This window comes from Drosophila obscura, unplaced genomic scaffold, assembly GCF_018151105.1.
Source record: "Drosophila obscura isolate BZ-5 IFL unplaced genomic scaffold, ASM1815110v1 contig_200, whole genome shotgun sequence".
Taxonomy (NCBI): Eukaryota; Metazoa; Arthropoda; class Insecta; order Diptera; family Drosophilidae; genus Drosophila; species Drosophila obscura.
In genome coordinates, this window is record NW_024542791.1 from 2378331 (window position 1) to 2405823 (window position 27493).

The 27493-nt window shown below is 38.4% G+C and overlaps 1 protein-coding gene across 7 annotated transcripts in view; it reads left to right on the plus strand.

Annotated features, from left to right (window-relative positions):
* Positions 1 to 3673: 3673 nt before the first annotated feature.
* LOC111077467 (mitogen-activated protein kinase-binding protein 1) overlaps positions 3674 to 27493 on the plus strand; it is a 46350-nt gene continuing 22530 nt past the window's right edge. For 4 of the 7 annotated variants that reach the window (XM_022371759.2, XM_022371804.2, XM_022371767.2 and 1 more), the window contains exon 1: positions 8330 to 8555. In XM_022371759.2, coding sequence (XP_022227451.2) covers positions 8340 to 8555 — 216 coding nt within the window. In that variant the 5' untranslated portion in view covers positions 8330 to 8339. Of the gene's footprint in view, positions 4111 to 8329; positions 8556 to 27493 lie in introns of those variants that run through there. The other 3 variants (XM_041593949.1, XM_041593950.1, XM_041593951.1) reach the window with 2 other exon arrangements.

Here is a 27493-nt window from a genome sequence, read left to right on the forward strand (position 1 = left end):
ATCAGATAAGAGAGAGATTTGCAAAAAGCGCGTGCGAAGCAACATCATCAGGCCATCAGACCATTAGCTCAATGGCTGCACGGCTCCACAGCTCTTTCAGATGATCATTTTGACAGAGTTCAACTGCCTTTCGCTTTAAGACGACCCACTAAAAAAGAAAAGAACAAGAAACTAAAAGAAAAGTGAGTGTTCAAGTGAGTGGAACGACAAACAAAATACCCTCCGCAAAAAAAGGAACTTTTTCGGTGCTAAAAATTAAAGTGAAATGTGATTTTAATATGGCAAGAAGTGTTGATGGCTACAAAAAAAGATTTATACGAAATAAATTAAAATAAATATAGAATGAAAATGACAAACAATAGTGCAAACTGGCAGAAATCCACTCTACATGAGTCTAGGATATGTCTTTAATTTATAAAAGTTTAAATATGTTTTTTGTTTTTAGAATAATTCTTAGAAAAAATGTAAACCAACTAATACTAAGATAAATCCATCGCTTTGGTGTTATAGAATCACTCCCCACTGAGTTCAAGATGATCCCACAGCGCCTTTTCGCTTTGCCTAAGGGTTCGTCTCTTCCTACAACCCTTTACCCTCTGTGAGTACAGGGTATATGGGGTGTCCGTGCTGAGAACAGCAGAATCGACACGTCTGCCTCAAACAAGAGAGGCTGCTGCTGATGCTGCCCGAGAGCCAGGCCAGGCCAGGCACAAAAGAGCCAGAGCCAACAATTTGGGTCAATTGACTCACACGAGAGGCACAGACACGAGAACACAAAGAGATGGAATAAAACTTGTTCTCAAAGCCTGACAATAATAACCTCAAAATGTGACAGACAAAGAGAGAGAGAGGGAGAGGGGTAGAGATGGTCAAGAGATAAAAATCCCCACTAGTACGAGGGCTCTCGTATGCATGTCTCTGGCAATCTAATCAATAGACAAAATGGCAAACAAATAAAAATCCAAATAAAATCCAATTGTATGTAGAAAATCTACCGCATAAATCACTCAAAAATGTCCGCATATGAAATACGGTTATGTCAGGCAGTGTAATAATCGATTTGAGAGCTCACTGTGGACTGAAAATTAAAGATAAAATATAATATAATGGGAAAGAATATTTATTATTGAAATACAAGTAGGAACTGCAGCAACGTGTTCTGTGGCTGATGGTCGGCAGCAGCAGACAAGACTTTGAAATGATATTTCCGATATATGTACATTGTGCATATAGATATGTAGATTCAGAAATAAATAAGAGTTCTAAAAGGTTCAAACTGCCGAGTTAATCCTTAACACTTTCAGAGTTAACATCAAATTCTAGACAGTCAAAGAAAGAATGATAATGCCCCATAAATAGGCATTGCCACTCCAACTCCAATCAGTCCGCAGTGTCGACTACTGTTCTGTTGATAAATTACTCATTCGCTGGTACGTCAATATGGGCAACATTTATTTATAGACTGTTTATTTTTTCTGCGTCGAACCCTAAACGGGGTAATTAAACAAGTTAACAAAATGATAATATTGTCAATTTAGTGCTGATTGGGATTATAAATTCGTTGACGGATGATATCTGTCGTTGTTTTGTTGAATATATTTTTTTTATGAAAATCTGATTGGTGCAATTTACATAAATTGTACAAATAAACTGAGCGTAAAACTTTAACAACTTTGTTAACTTGACGACGAGTACTTTTGTATAGTTCTCATTTTATAAACAAAATAAAAATAAAATTAAAATATAATAAATGATTAAATTGCATTATATTAAATTCCGTTTTTTAGACAAATTATTCATTTAATTCAATTAAAACATACCGTTGAAATCATTAAATACAAATAATTAATCCCTTAATATATTTTTTCCCATTGCCTTCTGCCCGTTGCGAATATTTCATTATTAAAGCATGAAAAATGAAATAATTTGGTACCTTAATCAGTAAGTTACCAAAACCCTCATAATCTCTACCTTTGCTTCATCTCCATCCAACCCCTCGTTGAGCTTCGTGCCATCCAAAATGGGAAAACTTCATCTGCAATTTGGAAGATATTTCGCAACTTTTAGTCACCTGATGATGCTTCGTTCCTGCCCTGCCCCGTGGAAAATTATGCAAAAAGAAAATGCAGCAATCGGCGCGGCGGCATCAGGGAGAAGAAGCAAAGTTTCAACTTCATGGCTTGAATTTTCCAGAGGTGGTCTATCGTCGCTTCTTTTGTTTGGCTGCTTGCTGCAGTTTTGCGCCGCGCTGCTTTTCCACGCTTTTCCGCGCCACACTTTTTTGGATTCATTCAAGCAGAGGGTTTTGAGGGTTTCGTTCGTCGCGTCGCGACGTTCGCTTTGTATCTGTAATCACTTGGTCATTGTTTTTTTTTTTCGTTTTTGCTAACTTTTTGCGCATTAATTACGAGTATTTCCTTGTTTCTTGTTGTTTAATTAACGTGGATAGGTGGCGTCAGTGGTGCTGGTTTTGTTCAGTCGACCCACTAACATTTATTGCCCGACAAAGATAAAAAAAAAAACACATTCGCCTTGAGCCCGGAATGAAATCATTTGTAAATTTCAGGGCACGATACATTATCAATCTGGTGGAGCGATTGTCTGCCGCTCAGGGGGATGAATAGGTGCAAATTGCAGTCGCAAAAAGTGATTCATTTGGTCAGACGTCATCAGAACCTGGCCGACAGCCATCAGAGCCAACTTTGGCTAACAATGGGGCAACCATTTAGGGGCCTTGGGGCAGAGGAATTGCAGGCCGCCTTCACTCCTGAGAAAACTTGGAGAATCTTCTAGCTGTCAAATATTGATTCAGTTGATTAGAAAAGTTTTGATAATTGCTTAAAGGATGTGACAGTCGTTGCCGGTGTGGGATTCTAAAACAAATAAGGAAATGCCAGCGTTGCATATGGAATTTTGAAAATTAAACTATTTGAAGAGGATTTTTTTTACTATGATTTTTAATTAAAATCCTTTAGATTTTGCAGATTCTATTAAGTTTTATTCAGCTTAGAAGCCTCATTTTTCTTTTTTATGCTGCACAGCACTTTTTTCAGCTGTAAACATAAGCTTCTGTTTGCTTTTCTTTAGTTTTCTTTCCTTTTACACTTACCCTCTTGTACCCTGTTAAAAATTGATTGGCTTTACACCGGCTGCTACAAGTTTGCTGCCTGACATGGCCTGCCCCACGGCTGCCCTTGTCTCTTGACTATTTAATAAGCTGCACTCGACACACTTCAAATCAATTTACCAACACTGAAACAACCGTTAGGCGCAGCTCTTCAGGCAGCAGCAACAACAACTTGACATTGTTGCCGTTGAAAGCCTTCCGTCGCCTTGAACCTCAATCATATTTTATTCAGCAAATGGGGGGAAAAAAACTTTGTTGCAGCCACAGGGAGAAAATGGTTCAGGGTGAGGACAGAGGCAGAGGAAATTGGCCAGGAACTAACAAGTGGAAAAGCGTGGGAAAGACGAAGAGAAGGAGCAAAAAAAAGGTGCCAAAGGGCCTTTCAATGAATTTTGCAATTTCTTCATAAAAGGAAATAAGTTTTAAGTCTTCTTAGGAAACCTTCCTAAGAAACAGTTTTACCTTTCAATGAATTTAAAGTTTATTTTTAATAAATTAATATTTTTCTCTTTTATTTATTACAGATTTCTGTCCGCTAAAAAAACCACAAAGCCAACCTGCAACAATTGCTTCCATCACAAAATTTTTATCAAAAATCAAAGAATTGCCATATAAATAATTAATTATAAAAAAAAATGCCAAAATTTTGAACATAAATGCCGCCAGCCGTAGAGCATGCACCGATATTTGTGATTATAATACCCTTGTAACCGGAACCGGCTTTAATTCGTGCTCAAAAGGTCAAAGTGAGCAAAGTTTTAAATGCTCAAAGCTCCACTTAGCACAGTCCACAACCGACGTATAAGTGAACCGCGCTGGTTCGAGTCTCCACTGAGCCGTCGGCAGCGAGCGAGAGCGTGAGAGCAGGCGAACAACAACATCATCCACTCCACACCAGCAACATGGACGCTCCAGATGGTGGACGCTCCATTATAAGAGCGCCAGCGCGACGCAAACGAAACGATGAACAATTGATAGACAGGGTAAGTGGATCTTAAATTTGATCTTTCTGATCACTAAAATCTATAAAATTAGAAAATATAAATTAAATATAAGATATCACAGAGAGAAGTTGAAAGTGGAATATTATGGAACCTGTTTTGACAAACTCTTCTACACACAGTATACTATAGAGAAGAACGCATTTACACATCGTGGAAGCTGTATTTGCTCTTATGTTCCACAGTTTAGCCTTGACAGGAACCAAAATTTAAGCCTAGTTTCATTGAACCCCAACGGTGTGGATCGTATAAGAGTTTGTCTCTCCTCTACTCTCATTTCATCACCCTACGATCGACCCCCTGCTGCGCTCGTGATCCAGTTTTCCGCGTGTCTTATTTATTTGTCTCTTTTCTGTGTCTCCCAACGGAAAAAATGAAAGTTTCACTACATCCATTCCATACATCGCCCACAAATGTCATTTATTTTATAGTTTTATCGATTTATTTGTACCGCTTTTGTCTGTATTTTGATTAATTTGTTTGAATGAAGCCACAAGTATTTGATTTATAATGCAAATTGTTTATGAGGAGGCGTTTGGGATGGGTTTGGATGAAATACCTTTCATTGAAATTGTAGGGAAATGCTAAGAAAACTTGTGTGAAGAAAAGGCTTTCATTTAAGATAATTTTTCACTTGATTTCTCTTGTCTTCTATACCTTAAAATAGGTCAAAAAGTCGATGCATTCACCTAAATGTTTTCCAAAATTGCATACAAATATACTTTTTTACGTACTGTTCAGTTTTGGTAGCACCAAACATGACTCTAACACACAAAAATATCCAAAAATTACACGCCAATCCATCATATCTTTTTTCGACCCACATTCCACCCCGCTTAGCTAGTTTCCACACCACCACATCCACCCCACCCGTTGCACGTGGAGTGGAAGGTCATTAGCCATTCTCGCACTTCAGCACTTGGGATCCACAGGGTAGCATAACCCACAATTAAGCTCGGATTTCACGCAATTATTAAACAAAACAAAACAATTGCATTCATTGTCTGATGTCAAGTTCAATGCACGCAGCAGACGGAGAGATAGACACCCAACCAAGCCACCCAAAAAGCACCCAAGCCCACCCCCCATCCACCCACGCTCTCCTATTAAATAATAAACCCAAATCGAAAACAAATGCATTTATTATTGTGCAGCGAGAAAGAGACGGGAGATAAACTAAGCGAAAGACTTTCACGCTCAATGAAAGCTCTCTCGCTCTCTCCGTCTGGTAAATTGTGACCCTCTTTCGCAAGCAACAAAAACAACAGCAAGAGAGAGAGAGAGTGCTGATCGCCCATCAGCTGTTGGGAGTTATTGAGAGTCAAGATCCGGCAGACAAGCTCTCTCTTGCTTGATCTCTCTCTCTGGCTAAAAGGTTTTCTGTTATTGTTTGTCAGCTGCTGCTGTTTTTATACCCTACAATCGTATGGGACACAAGGGTATGCTCAACAACACAGAAAAATGTCAACGAATAAATATAACTACTAGGGCCACGATGTTTCCATTGCATATAAATTTTACAGATATATAATTGACAGTTGATGGAAATTTATATGTAAAAGTTTTCTATCGATGTACTGAAAGTCATTCCAATGGGGTTACTATTACAGTCAGTGTAAGAAAATGAACAAAATCATCTGCCAAGATATCCTGCAGCATAGTCATATCCTTACCGTGTTCTGTAAACCATCGAGTTTGTCTTTGGCTACTAGAGGGTATCCTTACAGTATCAATTTCTACTGTCTTAACCTGTTAGAGGCGTCGGCTCTTCGTCTGCCTCGCTCTCTCTCTCTCTCTCTGTCTGGCTGGCTCTCTCGCGTGAGCTTTACTCTGCTGCTCTGCGCCGCTGGCTCTGGCTTCAATCGTTTTGGCGTCGGTCGTCCCCATGCCGTGCTTTCGTTACAGTTTGTTTCCATTTGGTGCTGCGCGGTCGCGTCGCGTCTCCGCCCCGCGTTTTGCATTTGTATTAGTGCGCATGCAATTTTGTTGTTGCATTTTTATTGTTGCTGTTGCTGCTGGTGCTGCTGTTGCATTTTGCAATTTGAAAATTATGAAAAACTAATCAGTAAAACGAATAATAAAAACAACCTGCAACAAAAAGAAATAATACTAATAGAAATAGTGGTAATATTCGATGTTTAACAAATTGAATTTGTGTTGCATTTTCCTGTTGCGGAGAGGGGAGGGTGGTGCACGACCCGCTTTGATCGTTCAGTTGTTGCTGTTTCTTGTGACTTTTGTTGCTGTTTTGTTGTTTCTAATTTGCCCAAAAACAAACTGCGCCAACGACCTTCGGAATGATGTATTGCCATCCCCCTCTCGGTTCGAGTTTTCTTGTTTTTTTGGTGCGTGTAATTCGGTCGACAGCGACGCCAGCGTCAACGTCACAGCGCAGCCTCAGCGTAGCTTTCGGTTGAACAACAACAAAAAATAATTAGTTTTAATGCCCCCCCGAAATGACGTTATATAATATCTGTAGAAGAGTAAAAATCACACAGAAAAAGTTGGTGCAGGGGGTGGGATGGGATGGATGGCGTTCATTTACCGTTTGTGATTCTTGCGGTTAATCAAATCAAGTGATTAGATCATTGTTCTGAATTAAACAGACAGACAGGGAGGGGCAAAGAGTGAGTGGGTGGTAGGTAGTGGAATGCATTTGAAAGTGTTTGTAGAATGTGTGTTGGAAATTATTTAAATGGTATCTTAGGAGAGTAGAGTACCGAATTGAGTGAAAAGTTAATGGGAATTTAGGCTCAGAAATTGAAGAAACTTTGAGGATAAGAAACGAAACACGATCGAAATCACTGGGTGTACTTTAAAATTGTTTAAATTAATAGAGCACATGAATTGAGTGAAATGCAATTACAAGTAAAAGTAAAACTTTTGCTCGTCTTAACGATTTCAATTCTTATGAAATTTAAACATTATTAAAATTTAATTTTATCCAAATAAAAAGTCACATATACTTCATCTGGTTACCCCTAAAATCTTGCCAATTCTTTCAATATATTAAATACAGCACCAATATTCCACTTATTCTCCAAGCCTCCTGTGGCTTCTACGCGTGCAAACTTTATTTATCTAAGTTTCGACTCGTTCACTCTGCCATATTATTCCGCAACTGCTTATCAGAGGACTGGTCTTCTGATATGCTCCGCTCCTGAACCCCAAAAATAAACACTTTCAAAGATAAAGAGCAAGAAACCAAACGAAATTGAACTTTTTTGCACATTGAAACGGCATGGAAATGTCAATTAAAATTTAATTCCGTGTGAAAAATTAAAAAAAAGGAGACGGAGAAACAAATAAAAATGAAATAAAAAATTACTATAAATGTTTGCAGTTGTTTCCTCTTTGTTTTCCCCTTTCCACCTGATAAGATTCACCTCGCGTGAACAGCAACAAAAACGTCAATGGCAAAAACAACAAACAATAATGTTAGTTAAGGCAGAAAACCAAAAGAAAAGGAACAATAACAATTGAAAGAGTACGAAAAGGTGATAAGAGAAAAGCCCACAGGGGAAAATAAATTTGGTAAATATACAAATTATATTGACAATTTAGAGGTTCAAGTCCAAGTGCTATAGATTAATTTCCAGGTTGGTAGTTCAGGCTAAAGATTTCGCAAATCCCCTTAAAAATTTGAGTAATCTTCAACGGATTCAAACACCTACAAAAACGAGAGAAAAAAAATCGAAAAAAAGAATGGGAGACAGTTCAAAAAAGAAAAAAAAGTAAATTTTATTTCTGTTATTTAGAACGTAACCTATTTGCGATGACTGTTCTGTCAACATCCGCCACAGAAGCCGCCAGCCACAGCAGCGGCAGCTGTTGAATGCCACTTCCCCCCCAGAACCCTATCCACCCCACTTTGACCCACCATTGCCCGCAGCTTATTAAAATTTGTGTGCTGTGTTGTTTTTTAGCAAAATGTTTTGCCCCACAAAAGCAATTGACATTTACACTGAAAAAGAAGGAGAAAGAAAATGAATGAAATATAAAAGCAAAAGCAAAAACAAAAACAAAAAAAAAGAGCAGCACACAAAACGGAATGTAACGAATCGTTGACCAAAACAAACACACAAAAAACAATGTAATTGTGGAAATGTAAAATCACAAAAGAAAAGCACACACAATAGAAACAAATACAAAAACCAAAAATACACAACAACTACAACAAGAGTGTCAGTGAAAAGTGCCCGTGCCCCATCATGCGGCATTTAATCATGACCCCAACATCGCTGTCGATGTCAACGCCATCGCTATCCACGTTGCACCACCAGCGCATGTCGCTGCAGTCCCCCTCCAGATCGACATCCACATCGACATCCACAGCGGCATCCACGCCGCTAACGCCATCGCCATCAACGGTTTTTGGTGGCGGCTCCTCACCCAAGTTCCCAGCGAATTATGAGCGCAGCGAAAAAGTGAGTGCCAAAAAAACAAACAGAGAAAAAAAAACCTGAACCCCCCACATCATAATTTACTCCATATTGTTCCATGAATGGGGTACGATCCACAAGCCACGTTGAGTTGAGTGCATTGCATTTTCCTTTAATTAAGTTAATTTCTTGGCCCTTTTTTGCATGCATTTGCCATAGCATTCATTCAAGTTTTGGATGAAAATGGGACAATTTAAGAGGAGGTCTCTGGCCTCTGTATGTGAAAAATAAAATCACATTTTCTTGGCGCACTTTGGGGCATATGACATTTATATTTGATTTTTCTTTGGGCTTGGCTTTGTGTCTTGTCCATCTTGTAGCACAAATGTCATATGAAATTTTTTATTATTTCTGTGATTTTTTTGAGTCATTTGTTGTACAGATTTCCAGAGGTTAAAAATCTTAGAAGTTATTTTGTTATTGTAACGATTTTTAGGCTTTGGAATTTTGTAACATTTCTACTTAATTTAACGTTTTAGGACGAATCATACAGAACAAAATATAAGCTTCAGAAATGTGCAATATATTCCTAATGCCTTTCTAGTAGGCAAACTTCTTAAAGTTTTGAACTCTCCTTTATTTTACATCTTTTTTTTTGAGGCTTCTCACACTTAAAGCTACATCTTTGTCAAAGCCTTTCTCTGCTGCAATTCTTGGAAAGTAAACTTTTCTTTAGGCAAGACTATTTTCTAAGATGGGAATGAAAGAGTGTCGTTTCAGTCTTTCTGTTCAGTAGCGCCCTTTTACGCTCTAAATATCCTTCTTTAATGGAACCTATCTCTGCGCTTTTTAATGGCAAATATTGAGAAGAAAGCCCCCGTCTGCAGAGATCCTATAAAGAGAGCCTTTCTCTGCACTACTCAATGCTGCAAACCTTTTCTTAAAGAAATCTTTCCCTGCGCTAATAGCGATTGGTTTTTTCGGGCTAGACCCACGCCCAAGCGCTCACAGGCTTTTTCCATGTTCAACCTTATCCTCTCTACTCTTTTGACCTTTATTATGCCATCTATCCATCGACTGATCTCCTAATTATAAGCCAAGCTAAGCCTTCATTGGTTTTGGGCTGCATGCAAGACAACTTTTTTCCTGAGAGAAAAACGCTGGCAAACTTTTGCAAATGTCAGCGTCGCAATTTGCGGCAAACAATTTTCTAATTTGTTTTCCCCGACTGCGGGGAAAAAAATCAACAACAGCAAAAGGCAACAACAAAAACTTTTCAACGTTTCAACGACTTGCGTAATGCGGCAATAATTAATCAAGTTACGGCAGCAACAGAGGGGCAACAGAAAACCTGAGCAAGCATTTTGATTTAACGAGGTATCTCTCTCATGCCCCCCTCCCTCCAACTGGCTAGAGCCAAAGTTCAAGGTCGTTGTCGATAATCAAACAGCATTTTCACACGCAAATTGCATTTTCCTTTTCCTTTTTTTTCATTTTTTTTTATTTCTGAGCAACTTTATTTTGCTACCTTTTGTTTTCATTTTTTTGGCCACTTTGTTGCCAAATGGAAATATTTTATTTTTCCTATGCATTTTCTATGCTGCTTTTTCATCTGATCTTGCAGAAGGAAAATCATTTTCACAGCCGCTTTGAGCTTTTTGGAGCAGAAAACATTTTTGCTGCACTGAGGGTGGGGGGAGGCTCTTCTCTGAGGCTTTTTCCTGCATTTTCCATATGCAGATGCCCCGCACTTTTCTTTCTACACGAATGATGGACATAATTGCCCCTCTGCGGCCACGCCCACACCACCCGCAGCAACAAACAACAACAGCAAGAAACAACAAGAAACAACTTCATTTTCAGCCGTAATTGTTTTGGCCCATATGCTGCTTCTCCTTTTTGCTGGCATCCACGCAGCAGCCTGCACATTGCTCATACGCCATGTTATCCATTCCGTTGGCTACTTGGCAAATTGAAAGCAAAATGCAATCCCCCCCCTCTGTTGTCTGCTTCACCCTAACCCCTCCTCTCTGTCTCTCACCCGCTCTCTGGCAACAACTCTCGCGTAAAAGCGGTTTGAGGGAAAATGCAGCAGCAGTCGTCTCGATTTTCCTCTTCCATTTCAGCTCCTCTTTTTGATAGGGTATTGAAATTTTTAGTGAATAAAAAAGTGCAGTAACAAAAAACAAACTTTAGCAATGGAACAGCAATATTTTCCTGCTTTAATAATTTTAAATTTTAACCAAATCGATCGATGTTCAATAGCTCTCAAAGGGTAACAAACACGCCGACTATTCTTGCGTACTTTTTCTTTTGTTTTGTTCTACTTTTGTGTCCGCTAGAAACAAAACCAATGTAAAGTTGCCTTGCAAGTCTGTCCCATGGCAATGTTTTCTTCTAATGACCAGCCTTCTCTGTACTCTCCTCTCTCTCTTGCTGTCTGCCTTCTCTCTGTCTTGTTGGGAAAGTGTTCGTTCATCAAGCCTCTTCTGTCGTTTATCATATTTTGCTATTAGTCTCCAACGCGAGACTTTCTAACTGCACTGCACTGCAGACAGGGAGGAGATGAATGAGCAGGAGGAGGAGTAGCAGCAGCCTGTAGAAGGAGTACACATCGTTTAGACCTGGCCAGAAAAAGTAAAGTGTCGTTCGTCGTTTTGTAAGCATTTATCATCAGGCTTAGAGTGCTTGAAAGACTTTCTCAGTTGGGTCGGATCGGATCGGAGCGCCTTCTCTTCTAAATATGGCCTAAACGATTCTCTTTTTATGGCGTTCGAACAAAGTGAAAACTCTTCTCGAACGAGTGCTAATCATTCTATTTATTTTATTTAATTTTCTTTGGGAATTGATTTGTCAATCATTAATTGAGAGTCCGGAGATGCGGGCAGAAAGAGAAATTAAATGCTGAGCTTGGCAATAATTGAAAAGATGCTTTACAGAATGAAAAGCACAATTTTAGTTGTGGATTCTTCTTAATTTATTTCTCAAAATGAGCAAAAAATATGTTGATGAAATTTATATCTTAAATAATTTTTTTATTCAAATAAATTCACTCTAGAGGTGATCTGTACTCCATGATTCTTTAATGCACTCTCTGTAATATTGCTCCCATAATTTACCTGCCATTTTCCACCCACCAAATGTCTGTCTCATTCCATCCTCAGACAATCTACGACTAAAACCTTCAATTAAAACTCCCACAAAGCGTGTTAAGAACACTTATCTCCAAAGAGACCTCCAAAACGTAGAAAAACGGTTTGCATTGTCGGCCTGACATCATGTAATTATTTTGGCTAATGATTATTCAATGATCGGTTTGGGGGGGTGGAACTTATCACGGAGCGAACTGTTCCGCTGTTCCCCTGATAACAAAACTGCTGGGACTTTGAATCAAAGATTAGAGGCTTAGGCGCAACGAAACGCAAACAACAAATCAAATTAAAGGGAAGCCATGGCAATCAGAGGCGCCGCAAATTTAATTAACTTCCAATCAACTTGCATCTGGTGGCAGCAGCAGCAGCAGCTGATGTGGCAGGTGGCACCAAGCGGTCTGCCTCCATTTGGGTTTTTCCCATTTCCCTGTCGACTGTTCACTGCCTTGTGAAAGGAAGCGGATATGCATTTCCCCAGCCTTGACTTTTATCTCTTTCTCTTTTCATCCGCTTTTCTGGGTGGCGCGCTTTCCACTTCATTTCCCACTTTCCTTCGCAAGAATCTCGCCAATCAAAGATTAATTAAAACTTGGTTTATATATTTAAATGCAATTTCTCACTCGATTGCCGCTTTTCACTTTTGAAATTCTTGTGAAAAGTGCAGTCCATTGGCTCTGAATAGAGATTTCTTTGTGCTGTGTGCAGACCGCGCAGACCCAGCCCTCTTTTTCAATACCATTTCCAAACCAATCCAATTCCATTCCCCGGCAACGGTCATACATCATTTAGTTGCATATATCTTGTGGCATATCATTTCAGTTTTCTTTTTGTATCTGTTTTACTTTTTTGTGGTGCAGCAGCAAAAGAAAAGAAAAAACAGAAAAATTATATCAATATGCGGCATGTCATGAGTCAGGCAGGCCCCTTGGTCCAGGAGGCCCAAAGCCCAGACAGCAGCAGCCCCAACCCAACTTTGGCCTCAAAATGTAACAAAATATGCTTACCACATACAGTGGGGACTCTCTATTGAGCGATAGATATGATATCTTAATGGTGGTGCTGGGATTTTATGGGGAAATTAATTTTATCAAAGTGTCATCGATGCTGGGAGTTTTGTAGGATGAAAAGGGGGAGGAATAAAGCAGGAGATTGTTAAAGAAAATTAACTTGATTGAAGAGAAAAAACTGGGACCTTTTGCCGAGGAATATATTTTTAGATTGAAAATTCTTGTATTTTTATGCTGCTATATGTTGTCTAAAATATAGTAGGAAGAAATTAGTTAAAAACTAAACAAAAGAAAAATATAAATATTTAACTTACATATAAAAAATAAATAAATATAAGTTTAAAATAAATAAAAATTAAAAATAAAATAAATAAATAAAAATAAAAATAAATAAATAAAAATTAAAAATAAAATAAAAAAATTACAAACATTTAAGTTTTAGAATTGTGTTAAATTAAAATTATTGTAATATGCATTTTTTACTTTTATTTATTCTTTCCTTTAAAACATTCCCCCCTAAAAAAAATTTTTTTTTTCTGTTCAGCTCTTGTGTATCGAATCTCCACTGTACTTCCAATTTATATAAATGTTCAACATTGTTGTTGTTTATTGCTTTGCTTTACCTTTTTTTTTTTGTATTATTTTGTACTCAGTTTTTTTTTGGTGTCGAACGTTTGGCGTTAAAATGCATTTTCCTCAGAGGCTGAGACTGTGGGACTGGGGTTGAACAAAAAAACGTGCGGCTCGTTTAATTGAAAGGCTTTTGGGCATGCGACAAAACACGACGAATATTGAAAGTCAAAGCTGCCGCTCCTCTCGGGGCTGTCGGGCTGTCTGCTCTGCCCCTACTGTCCCCACCAGATCTCAGACCTGAAGATTAGAGACAATGCAACCGAGACGTCGTCGTCTATTGAAACAATATCCGACTTTTAATTTATGCCAGAGCTTTGGGCTTTGGCTGGCTTTGGCCACTAAGCCACTGAGAGCCGAGCCGAACAATGAAGTGAGCTTTAAAGGCAACGGAATAAGAAACCACTCACTCACATAGCAAAACCTACTAGCCACCTAGCCAGCCACCCACAACCCCACAACACACGACCTCTGCTCCTCCTGGCAGCCTTCTTTTAAGTACTCTAATATTGATGGGTGTTTTGCTGGCCTTTATGAAAAGGAAAAGAGGATTAAACATGAATGATTATAATTAAAGTTTACTTGAAGTGATTTATTGTATGATAGATACCCTTATGAGCTTTCAAGGAGCACTTACTGACATGGAGATTCTGTAGAATAGCGTGGATATCGATTTAAAACCATTTCCTTTTACATTATCTAATTTTGTTACAGTAAATATATTTGAGAATATTTTTAAATGGTTTGGAATACTTTCGGATGCCCAAAAATATCTCTCAAAATAAAAATCAAATACGAAGCAATTTTTAGGAAGAAGATTAGGAGTCTATGAGTCAATGAACTCTACCTTTTTGCTCTCTTGTGTTTCCCTTTCTAGTGTTTAAAATATCGCTGCCACAAAACCCAATGTTAATTAACAAAAATCCACCTTTTGGCGACCTCTCTGAAAAAGAGAGTTTTGCAGCAAATGTGTTTTAGAGTTTTCCCAGTTCCGTTTCAGCGTATCCAATCTTCGTAGAAGTTTGAACTTGTTTTCCCCTCCATTGCCATTTGGCTTTTTTGGCCTGAATCTCCTTTAGTTTTCTCTGCGCCATTCTGCGCGGTGCTGTGCTGTGCTGCGCTGCTCTGCTCTGGTTGCATGCCCCTTGGGGCGCTAATATGCTATGCTAATCCCCAATGCGCTTTTGGAGCCAGCGACACACCCACGCAAAGAGCACTATAGAAGAGTTGGGGGGTGGGAGGAAAGTGCAGGCTTAAGAGCAGACCCGTCTAGAGTAGCCTTTTGCTGCCGTTTTGGGAAAGTCGTTCCCGTCGTTGCCGTCTTTCCTTTTACTTTCAACTTTTCCCCCGCCAATGCGTTTTTTTCTTCTCCCTCTTCTTCTGTTGCTACTCACTCTCTGGGTTTTTCCTTGATGAAATTTGCGTTGTAGATAGCTTTTTTTATTGGAAAAATCTTGAAACTGATATACCATCCATCCATCCATCCATTCATCTATTGTATCTATTTTGTATCTATTGCAATCTGTATTCCCTTTCCTCGGTCTGATCTCATTTTTGCTGCTGCTGCTGCTGGGAGTATTTGCTATATTTGCTATGCGGCCATGTGGAAAACTCTTGGCCGCTTGGCCGAACGCCTCACAAATTGTTTTCCCTTTTTTCTTTAGTTTTGCTGCCTTCTTCTCGCTTTTCCTTAGACCTTAGAGTATTTTTTTTTTATCTGCTGGGAGCGCAGTCACCCATAGACGGGGCTGCTGCTGCTGTTTACTGTCTGTGTTTTCTGGATGTTAAGGAGGGGAAAAAGTGTTCGGGCCATTTGCATGATTAATGTTTTTCGGCCACTTTTGGGTTGGGTCCAGTGCTCGGTGCCCAGTGCCAGAGTTCGTTTCGGAGCTGTGCTCTGTTTGAACCTCATTTTGTTAGGGGCCTTAGGGCGTGTGCCATCTTTCACTTATTAACTCGACTATTAAGCCCAATTACAGTTGCATTTACTTGTGGCAGCCCTGCTGTGGGTGTGGGTGTGACTGGAGCTTTTCAAGGCTGAAGTTTCCGGTTTTTCAGAGTGCATAGAAAATGATGTTGGACTGAGTGCTGGTTAAATGGATCTGTGGTGCTGAAAGTGAGATTTGATATGTTGTTTATGGGATATATGCGGTTTATCCCATGAATGATGTACATACATATGAATTAAGCTTAAGTGGTAAAGAGGCTTGCTAAAAGGTGTTCAGCAGATACAAAGATACAAAAAAAAGATATGGTTGGACGGGTGGATAAATGGATGCATTAATGATACTTACAGTGAGAGAGATTAGAGATATAGAAATAATAATTGCAGGTTTAATAATGGGCGGGGGAATCATACACATTATGATTGTATGACTCCAATTTTGTGTTTGTGATTTAGGCTTTAAGAAGATTTTTATTAGGTGAAGTATACTATAATTTACAATACTACAGTTTTATCAGACTTTATCCAAAATTCCCCAAATAATTTTGGTATACAGTTTTTATTAGATTTAATTAATCCTTATAGGTATTTAGATTCAGTATTTTTTTTAGTGTCTTGGAAAAATTTAATTATTAGATTTAATTAATCAATATTAATTTAGTGTCTTAAAAAAATTTTTAAAATTAAAAAAAAAAATAAAATAAAACAGTTCCATAGTCTTTGGTATAATCTATCGTTCCAAAATCTTCCTCGACTTGTAGATTTCTTATGTTGCTTGAGTACAAAGTACATTTGACGTTTTCCACGCCTTGTAAATTGTCACCCACTTGCTGTAATATCACCAGACCCATATATCTTATATAGCCTGTCAAAGAGCTCACGATATTGCCATGAAATTTCATGCTTAGAAAAGAGAGACAAGAGACGACGACATCATCATCATTCCATGCCATGGCCTGAGCCATGCCATGCCATTCCCTAACTCGAAGACAGGAACGTGACAACTTTCAGGCTGACAAATCGCCCCAAAGGCTAATTACAAGAACATTATGTAGAGCACATAGCACTCCTGAGGGAAAGAGACAGAGCATATGGCATAAAAAGAGAGGCAGAGAGAGCAGAGCTAAAGTTTATTACAAAACAGAGAACGACAGACAGACAGTGGGAAAGATCCGTTTTACTTGTGACATAAAATAGTAGCAGACGAAACGGTAAATGCTCAGCACCGTGTGGTACTATTTTCTGGCCCACATGGGTGACCCCTTGCCACCACCACCACTTGCCCCCTTTGGCCCCACACACCTTTCATTAAATGGAAACTGTTGTGCAGCAAGTCGTGTTTGCTGCTGCTGCTGCTGCTTTGTGGCATGGCGCTGTTTCCCATGTGTGAACAAAAAACATCAAGTTGACCATAAAACAATGCAAAACAGTTAGAGCCACAAATGAGCCACAAAGAGAGGGGCAGAGAGAGAGGCTAGCAGCGGATTGTAACCCCATGAAATTATAACAAGTTTTTTCCAAAAAGTGTCAATGAACTGCGCCAAAAAAAAAACAACACACACAATTGTTGTTGCACGATATATATATATATATGTATATAGCCATAGAGCAAGTGTCAGTTTGGATCTGGATTTTTCTCGGGGCGCAGCAAGGCGTAACAGACTGACAGGCTGACCTGCGAACAGAGGAGGAGCACTCGTAGGAGAGATGATGGCACATGGCACTCTCAAGCATGGAAAACAAAAGGAAAAACAAAAGAAAATGTTTGCCAAAAAAAAGGAAGGGAAATTATCGAACCTGATCTGAAAGGGCATTGAAAAAATAATCGATGAACCTTTTTGAATATATAGAATGAAAGATGAACTTACTTGAGGATTACTTGAGCTGCAGAGAGTACAAAAGATGACCAGTAGGAGATGGGAGCGTAAAAGAGGATACCAGTAGAAGCTAGTCCCCAGTGGGAGACATAAAAGACATCTCTAGGGTGCATCTAAATGCATAAGAAATGTTCTATCAAATTTATTATATTTCCTTCTGTGGCTCGAATCAGTTTCTTTTATTTGGCATAATTTGGGATACCTCTAAATCGTCCCAGCAGTAAGCGTATTTTACCGATAGATTTAACAAATATTCTAAAAGAAAGAGTGCCCGAAAGAGCACCTCCATAAATCATCTTTTGTTATGGTAGTTTCCCCACTACAGAAATAGGCCCCCCTTCCAATCTTATCTGTACCATAGATAGAACAGAGCTGGGTGGAGTTCTCCCTCGAAGTTCATGTACACATATTTGCAATCTAGAGTTACCTCACGCCTCACGGTTGCATGCAACGTACCAACCATCGTATCCATCAATCAATTGCCTTTTTTTGCACCCTTCTAAGGCATTCCTCCCTCCCCCACAAAGCGATTTGTGATTTGCATAATTTACAGGCACCGGAAAAACGTGACCAGTTATTGCAGAATTGTTCCTTAGACATGTACGTGGTGTATATTTCTTCTAGCGTGATTTCTTATGCTTTACAAATTTAAATAACTCGATGCTGATTCCGAATCGATTTCTGTTTCGGTTTCGGACTGGTCTGGTCTGGTCTGGGAACTGGACTTGGCCTAGAGCATGGGTGTGCAGGTCAGAAAAAAAAGCTCCAAACTCTTGATATTTATACAGTGTTTTTGATAAGCTTTCATGAGCAAAAGTTCTGGCCTGTTGGCGAATGACCTAAGCATTTATTTTTATATTGTTTTTGCAATATTTATATATCAATGAAGTGGTCAACAGGTGGTATACGTAGTGCGCGGTCGGGTTTAAGTGATTGCAAATGAATTAATTGTACGGTTGTGTGATATGAAAGTAGTGCCAAGAAACTGATTCTAGGGGGGGATATTGATATCTAGAGGTAAAAGAAAACATTATTCCCCAGATTACCCATTATGGAGGCACTCATAGCTGGTTTATAAGATTTTCTAGCCCATACGAACTAAGCATTCAAAAACCTCTCAAAAAATGCCAACTTAGCGGAACCAGAGGAGTAGAACATAAAATTTAAATAATAGTGTTTTGGAATCATAAATATTTGTACCAGATTTGTTTCGAAATTTAAGCAACTTTGAAGCTTACATTTATTTTTTCATCTGTCTGCATATCTTCAATATTTCTTACCTTTGATCCTAAGATAATTTAGTAAAAATAAAAGCAACATTTGGTGTTTTCATACCCCATTTTTGTTGGTTAAACTTCTATGATTCTTCATCTCCTTAGGCGACTGTCTTCATGCTCAACATGAAGAAAGTGGCTCCCAAGAATCAATCACAAAAGCCCCAACTGGGAACCACAAATCTTTCTCCACTCCATTCACTTGTCTCTTTTGACAGTTTTACAGTTTAACAAGCACTGAGCTCCCAAAGGAAAGAGGGGGGTACGTACACTTCAACGCTAAACTTTGTTATAGCCACCAAATTGATGGCTTAAACATGTTGCAACAGCATCGCTTGCCCTACCAAACGAAATGTTTACTCTCTGCACCACACCACATTTCTCTCTAGATTTTTTGTCTACATTTTTCTCTGTTGTTACCACCGCTCGCGTCTCTGCTTTTCCCTAAATCTTTCTCTGTATTTCCCTTCATTCCTTTCTGCATTGCCCTACATCTTTCTCTTTCTTTCGCTGAAACCAATCTTCAACGTTTATGCAATCCGTTTGACAGGAGACCAGAAGAGGGGTGGCAAGGGGACTTTTGGCACGTCTTGGCATTTTTCTGTGGCCGATCGTGGAACGCCGTTAACCACACCATGAAAACGTAGTTAACACTTTTCACCTACTATCTCTCTTCAGTATCTTCTCTCGCTCTATCTGTCCGGCTTTCTGTCTTTCAGTCTCTTTCTCTGTCTGTCTGTTTGTCTCTTTTCTCTGCTCGTCTGCTGCGTGTCACTCATTCACACCGACAACATTCGCATTGAGAAATTTTAAAATGCACTAAGCACATTTATTTTGTTTCTTTTTTTCTCTCCGTGTTTTTTCTGTTTTGTGTTCTCTTTTTCTTTCTTTTTTTTTTCGTTGCGTTTCGTGCATTTTAAATGAAGTCAAAGCCGGCCGGCAAAAATATTCAATTGTTTTTCCGAGCAGCCGGGCAGACAAATAAATTTATCAAAAGTTTATAATCGCAAAAGTTGTAGGCAGAATGACGACCAAACGACTGAACGACTGGCTGTCTGTCTGTCTGGCTGTCTGTCTGGTGGAGTATCTGTCTCTTTGAGTATTTGTTTCTATTGCTCTCCAGTTGAGTATCTGTTTAATAGTTTACTCTCTGGCAGAGTATCTGTGTATCCCTGGCTATAGATCTGTTGCAGCTGCTCCACCTCTAGCTTCTCTCTTTTTTTTTCTGTTTTGTTGTTCCACATTTCGACACGCGCAATTACATTTGTTGCAACCCACACTAACATTTGTCGTTAGTGTTGCTGTTTATTTTTTCTACATAATTTTGTATGGTTCTTTTTTTTTGTTTTTTTTTCTGCTGTACTTAAACTTGATTTGTTTTGTGCTTTGGTCAATGCGCATTTTGTTTCGGCATAAAACTTTTGAAGTTCCATTTCTAGTTCTGTCGTTATGTGCGGCGGCGGGGCTGGCAAGTGCCAAAAAAGTTGTCAAATTTACTTAAAAACTTGTATATGGAATGTGTTTAAATATTTGGCGGAGATATGTATTTATGATAAATTTTTGCTAGAAATGGGGGAATAGGGGAAGACACGAGCGGAATAAGAAATATAAAATATAAATAAATTATAATTGTTTTATTTATTTAACTAAAATCATGATTAAATTTTATATAAATCGTGAAAATCAAAACGAAGTATATCTAGTTATATCAGAAATCCATAAAAGCAACCCATAAATAGTGCTTTATTTTTCACCTATAAATTCCCCTACAATTTCAACACCTTTTTATTTCGTTTGTTGTGTCTGTTGCCCCTCTACTCATTCCTCATTCCTCAGAGCTCTGTTTTGGTTTTTTTGCTTTTCATAGCCAACCCACATGATTAGCAAATTGATTGATGTATGGGGCAAGGCACTCCTAAATGCCTTTACGTTCTGCGCTACTTCAACATGCTCTCAGATATTGTATCTTTTGTGTGTCTGCGTGTGTGTGTGTGTAGCTACCGAAACAGAGCCCAAGAGACAGACAGACGCTCAGCGATTTTCTATATGTTTATGTTTGTGTTTTCCCATTTAACTTTTTGACAGATTGACTTTCTCGGGCTGCCGCCCAAAAGGTTAAGTGGCGATAAGATGTCTCAGATTCGGGTTCATTTGCATTTTTAGGTACCGCAAGCTGTGGATGATAATGGACTGTTTATCGGCTTATCTTTCCATTAGCCGTTGACGCCCACTCAATTGTGAAAGAAAAGTCTTCAAAAATCATTTATCCGCAGCCCACTTGATTATGAATTTCCATATTTTCCGCTGTTACATTGTGTTTAACCAAACAGTTTGATTTTCTAAAGGGAACCTAAAATCTATTTGGCTTTATTTTTCTGTATTTTTTCGTGCTCTTTTCTTGTTTTTTGTTTGCCTTTGCAAATGCATTTCTAATGAGATTTGTCAGGCTTTGAGACGCAAAAAGCTGCTGAAATGATCTTGAAAGATGATGTCAGTATTCGTTTTCGTTTTGATTCTATTTCTAAAGAATTCGAAGTGAATTTCTTTGTTCTTCTCTCAACTTAATTTGATTCTCCTGGCAGGGCTTTTGGCTGAGTCTCCTGTTACTGTGCATTACTTAACTAGGTTTTGTTTTGTTTTACTTTTTTTTTTTGCTTCCATTGCGTGCTTTAGAAATCATAAATAAAACATTATTTTCGCTGCCTCTGTCTAAGCTTTCTATTAACCATTTTGTTGACTGTCCAAAGAGTAAAGTTTGATCATTAATCAAAATGTTATATACACATAAATTTCTTCGAGTATTCTTTACTTTGGGCTACCATTTTTATTAGCGGATGAAGCGTCTTCCAATTTTACGAGTATTTTCCCTTGCTTTTGTGGTGTTTCCACACTTTGTTGCACTTTTTTGGTAGGTAGTCATGTACGACCCAAAAAACAACATCAAAAAAAGAAACAACAACCAAACGAAATCTGATTGTTTAACAAGCTGTAAAAATAATCACCAGAGAGGCACAACAATTTGTTGACTTTATTGGTTATTGGCCACCCACTCAGACAATGTCGGCCAATGCAGAAACCAGACCAAAAGAAACTGCAGTTTACCCAACTTTTTACCAGACACACGAGTACGCGGTATATATGCAAATTGAGGTTGCTAAATCTTGTTGTTTATGGCTCATTGAAGAATTGGTAACTTAATCTGATGCATCGGACAGAGCAGAGCCGTTGGTTGACTGAATCTTGGCCATCTCTGACCCAAATGAGTAATTCCAGCGTATAAGAATGTGTTTAGTGTTTATCTAATCCCAACACCTTCTCTTTTTTCTGTTGTTTTTTTTTGTTTTTGGCTTTTGTATCTGATTTGCATAGTTTGAAAGTTATTTGTTGTGGCACTCTCTGTGTGTGGTCTGTGATTGGGATGGGGTTTTGGTTTTTGTTTTTGTGGGCCTTGTTTTTGGCAACCAAACCACACATAAAGGGCTTGGCTGGCGGCCTTAATTAGGGTTAAAGTGTGAACTTGTGTGACAAAAAGTCGCTCATTTTACATTAAGCAGACAGAGAATTGGTTGAATTACACAGTGCAGAGTGTTCTGGCCTTCTATTACGCCTAAAAATCGCCTACAAGTACATTGCATACTTTTAGGATAGCTTAAAAAAAATCTTTAAAAAAAATTCTAAACGACAAAACCCGTGAAAAAAATGCAAATAATAACAAAACTGTCTTCCATTTTTCGAAATATAATTTTTTAAATACAGGAATCAAAAGGTTTAAAATTGATTTCTCTGTTTAAGAGATCTGCCGCCCGAAAGTTTCAATTGAGGCTTACTCAGGCTGTCGCTTCTTTCTAGATTTAAATTATAGGTTTTTATTAACATTAAATATATTATAGCTTATATAGTGTCTATAAATGTTTAATATTTTTACTATGTAAAGCAATAATATTGTCGAAAATCTGCACAATGGGACTACAAAGATAACATCGCACCTCCCACCTCCCCCGTAAATACGTCTTACTCTTACAATGATATCTGCCCTGACATTATATCACTTATAACCACAATGGCCTGTCGATGGTTTGCGATAAGTTAACAGCTCTATAAAACGTTCACAGTGAAATACACAAATGATAATTAGAACTTAACTCTTGACACTTTTTCAAAACCCGCTTTAATTTAGTTTTTTTTTGGAATTTTAATAACTTCCTTTTGCCATTACAAATATATATATTAAATCTTAATTAAAGCAAGTCTTTCAGTCAGTCTCAGTTATTCCGTCACTCAGTCACTCGTTCACGCAGTCAAACCAACGTTGTCTGGGTGCCAATTTTTGAATGGGGGCCTTAATGAGCTCAGGAAATCGTCGCCCGACATCGCCTTTCTGGCTGGCCATGAGACAGAAAGCAACAACAACAACAACAAACAGGCCAGCACTTTGGGCCAAAACACGCAAAAAATCTCTGACAAAAAAAAAACTAAATTATACTTCAACATGAATTACGAAGCAATCTTTATGCCCGCCGCCTGCTGAGATACATATAAATATATTGTAGATACTCGTAAATGTACTGGCAAACCATTTGGTTTCTCGCTTCTACCATATTTTATGGCTCTTGTAATAGTTTCTGATACCCGAAACAAAGAAGCAACTAAAAAAAAACTCTTGAGTTGGGGCTTGGGGCGTTGGCGGAATGTGTGAATTTATAATTATACGTATTATGGACTATGAAAATGAAGGTTTAGTCGAAGATTCAAGTACTCTGTTAAGCTCTCTTTAAACATATTTATCTGACAGATACTTAAGTTTAGGAAAGGTACGATCTACCATAAATAAATCGATTTATGGAAAATAACTTTGATATAACTATTCCGATTCTCATGTGTTGTTAATAAATCAGCAATAACTTCAAAATAAATGTTTTTAAATCCTCAAAAATACAAAGAATGCTCAGGGATCGATAGAATGGAACTAAAAGCATTCCACAAAGGAATACCACTTAAATCTTAAAAATTAACTATTTCAGACAAAAATATGCGATAGAGAATGGGATTTCCGCATGGTGATATTTCACCTATCATTTCATTAAGTTATCCCCTATATTTTGCCGCTCTTCCCTTACTTTTCTGTACTTGCCCCAAATATGATATACCCTCTATTTAAAACAAAAAAACAATACGCAAAAATGCTACCAGATGTGGGTAGAATTTTCGCCATAAAACAAAGTTTCTAATTTATGAAATGCCGGAAATTGTTTATCATCTTTTAGCAATGATTTTTGGTGCCGACTTTTAATCAAATTATAAGTAATGTCATAAGAAACATTTTAATACCACAAAATTAAGTACTTAAAATTTATCACCACAACACAAACAAAAACACAGAAACATGAAACAAAAAAAAGAAGGAAAACTGCATTGGAAAACAAGAAAAATTGAAACCAATGTAAGGTAAAGCCAAACTGTGGGCAGATTTTGGGGGCTGGCAGTCACTGACAGACAGACAGACGACTGACACTTGTTATTAGAGCCAACACTTCTTTTGCGCTTGGGTGTACTCCAGAGTTTTTTTTTTTTGCTTTTGTTTTTTTACTCTATCTGGAGAGGGTACTTTGAGCTTTTATGAGATGATTGTAATGTTAGGACAGGAGAAAGAATTTCCGAGACTTTAAAGTATTAAAATATACATACATACATGTAAAATATATAAAGAGAAATCTATACAAATAAAAGGGATAAATATGGTACATACATAAATGGATAATGTGGATTGTAAATTGGTGATTGATAGATGGTTAGATAGAATAATAGATAAAGCAAGAATATAATCTGACGGATTTTAAATTATTTTAGAAAATTTAATCAAACTTTGATCTTATCTATCTTATTTTAGCTATCATAGAAAATATCATTTAAGCTGCGTGAAAACCATTTTCATTAATTCAAAAGAAAAATGCATCTGCCAGAGTATCTTCCACTGCGCCTCCAAAAATGTGTTTTTCTTTCGTGTTATTTGCTGCTGTTGCTGGTTGTCAAATTGTAGCAATTTGGCTAAGTGCGTTGCAACTGCTGCTGCTGCTGCCGCTGCCGCTGAGATTTTACCATTTTGCTGTGGTTTTTTTATGTATGTGGATAAACATATGGAACTGCATCTCCCCCAACTGACTACCGCCGTCACCCGATTACCGTCAGATTGTTGGCTTGGCTCGTCTGCTGTGGGCGTATCCCGTCGGTACAATTTGAAACGCATTTTTTTACTCTGTCGAGTGGTTGCCACAAGAGTGCCCCGCACAACGCGTATCCACTCCTCTGCAGCATTTAGCAGTACATAAAAATGAAAATGGAAATATAAAATGCTCCACTCTCCATATAATTAAATCTTTAAATGCATTTTGTGACCACACGAAATTGATATTATCTCTCGCTCTCTCCCTCTCTTACCGTGGAGCTGGGCATCTGGGCATTATGTAATCAATATCTTGAATGGGGCCATCACAAGAGGGGAAGAAGAGTAATTGATATGCATAGCAACAGACCAACGACGACCACAAATGAAGTGCGATAATGATGAGGGTTAAAGTACAGATAAAGATGCAGATGTGGCCATAATGGGATAATGAAGGAAGAGCAGAGATTTTGTAGGGATTTCTCTTAGCTTTAATACAAAAAATTACAAATTAGAAATTATTAAATTTAAAATGGGTAAATTGTTATTACAAAACCATTCTCAGAGGACAGTAACAACCGATGGGCTCTACTGCATGACGCGTTACACGTACAAGCAAAAGTTTTTCCCATTATTTTCCCGTTTTCCCACAGTAATCACTCACTTAAGCCCACACATTAATGCATTAGTGCCAGCTAAGACCCAACTACAAATCATTTTCAATTTTCACAAGAAGAAGAAAACATTAACCAAATCAAGCAAAACCCCGAGATTTGTCTGTCAATTAAATGAAGCTTACATCGAAAAGCGTTTTAAAAGCCGCCACTCTCAAGTTTACGCCGTATAATTAACACTTATAATCGACCGAAAATAAAATACAAAAGACTTTCAAACAAAATGAACCTCTCACTCTCTCTCTCTATCGCTTGACTCTTCTCTGGTGCACAAATAGCAATCATTAGACAAATTGCGGGGCCATTACAGAGTGCACTACGTGCCACCAATAAAATAAGCAACAAAAGACCCCGAAAAAAAAAAACCAACCTCTTAACTAACACTAATACATGATTAAACTTTCAAATCAACTAAAGCCCAGGCCCAGGCTAGAGATTGAAGCTGCTGCAAACACAGCACCAATCCCCTGTCCAGCGGGATAGCCAGCATCTTTCATCAACTTTGACACTCGAGAGCAGGCCTGCGAGCACACTGGAAAAACCATTTTCCTCTTCCTACTTTCTCAATTCGGTGGGGTGCGCTTTTGCGCTTGTGAATTTATGGCCAGAGTTTCCCAGATTTTCATACCACGGCCGAGGGCCATCACGCTTGTCACGTAGTTCAAGCGTTGGTCGAGAGCGTTGGGAGAGTAAATTGCAACGCTTTATTATTGAATTATGTTTCATATTTTACCTATCTAAGGTGGGGGGGCTTTCCCACCCAACACTACATACAACCACATCCCATCCTCACATTAAAGTGTAATTTAAGTCTGAGTTTTAGCTCTTTTTTTCTGCTGAATGGGTTTATTGATTTCGTATTAATTGATGGCCAGGCGCAACCTGTTATTTGCTGTAACACATTAAATTGCATCTGTAGATATTTATGCAATTAATCAAAATTGTCGGCAGCGTTTCAGTCGTTTCAGTCGCTTGTAAATGATTGGTTCGAAGATCGTAGATCGTAGCGATTTGCTTACCTCATCGCCCCGACAGCAGAGAGAGAGAGAGAGCTTTTTTAATTCGTTCGCCAATATATTGATGGATTGACCAAAAAGCGCATGCGCCACATCAGTATTGAGTGAGTGAGTGACGTGGGGGATTGATTGACATGGGCGATTGAAATGTTGAGTGTTTTTGGTTTGAGCTGAGACTGAATCTGGTCGGTGGTCTTTTGATTGACGCAAGCGGATTGGGGAGGAGGAGATTTGGCTCGATTCTAAGAAGAGTTCGATTTAATATTGAAAGAATCGTATAAAGAAAATATAAAATAAGATAAATCAAAATATTAGAGGGAGCCTTCCCCGTTATTCAGTAATTTCTGCAGCATTTATCTTCAGTATTTTTGATCCAAACGGTTGAGAAATATTGCAATAGATAGATAATTATATATAAGATATCAATCTTTTGTTCAATGTAAGATACATTTTCAAAAATTAAGGTTTATAAAAGGTCAACTTTTATTCATATTTTTTAACCTACAAAACTGACTGACTGACCTATCTATAAATCTTGAACAAATTGTGTGCTATGAGAGCCACCAACCACCACCCCACTGGTATAACAAATAACAAGCTGCTGCCTTGTTGCAACCGACCCACAAATGCCAGATTCTCAGTATCTAATCTGCAACGCCCAGAGCATTACACAAATAAATCATAAATAATAATTATTAATTATAATGCCCACACGACGATCTTTGGCGAACAAAATCACAATATCAGATCCGCACCATCATTGGACTAGCCACGAACAAAAGTTTCGATTTGCAATTTGCATTACAAAAACTTATTTAAAAATTGAACAATTGCAACAGCAGCAGCAACAATAATGTAAATGCAATCCAAAAATGACAATGAGGCAAAAAGTATTTTAATTACAAATTGCAAGAAGGTGGAAAGGTAATGGTAATGGCGATAAATAGCTTTATATAGGGTGCCATACCTTGTACCCCCCTCTACAGACGATGAATTGTCTACCAGTGCTTCCAAGTATCCCAGTAACCAGACGTCATTCAGTCCAGCTATTTTTCACGGCGAAAATCAAAGGAAAAAGGCAGCCAAGTGGCACAACCAGCAGCAACAAACAACAGCAACAGCCAGCGTCTGCATTCATTTGAATATGCGGCGAATGCAGGCGGTACCCACAGATCCCCCGGATCCGAACCCGAGCCCGACCCCCCAACTTCAGCTCCAATCTATGTATCTATCTGCCTAGCATCTGTC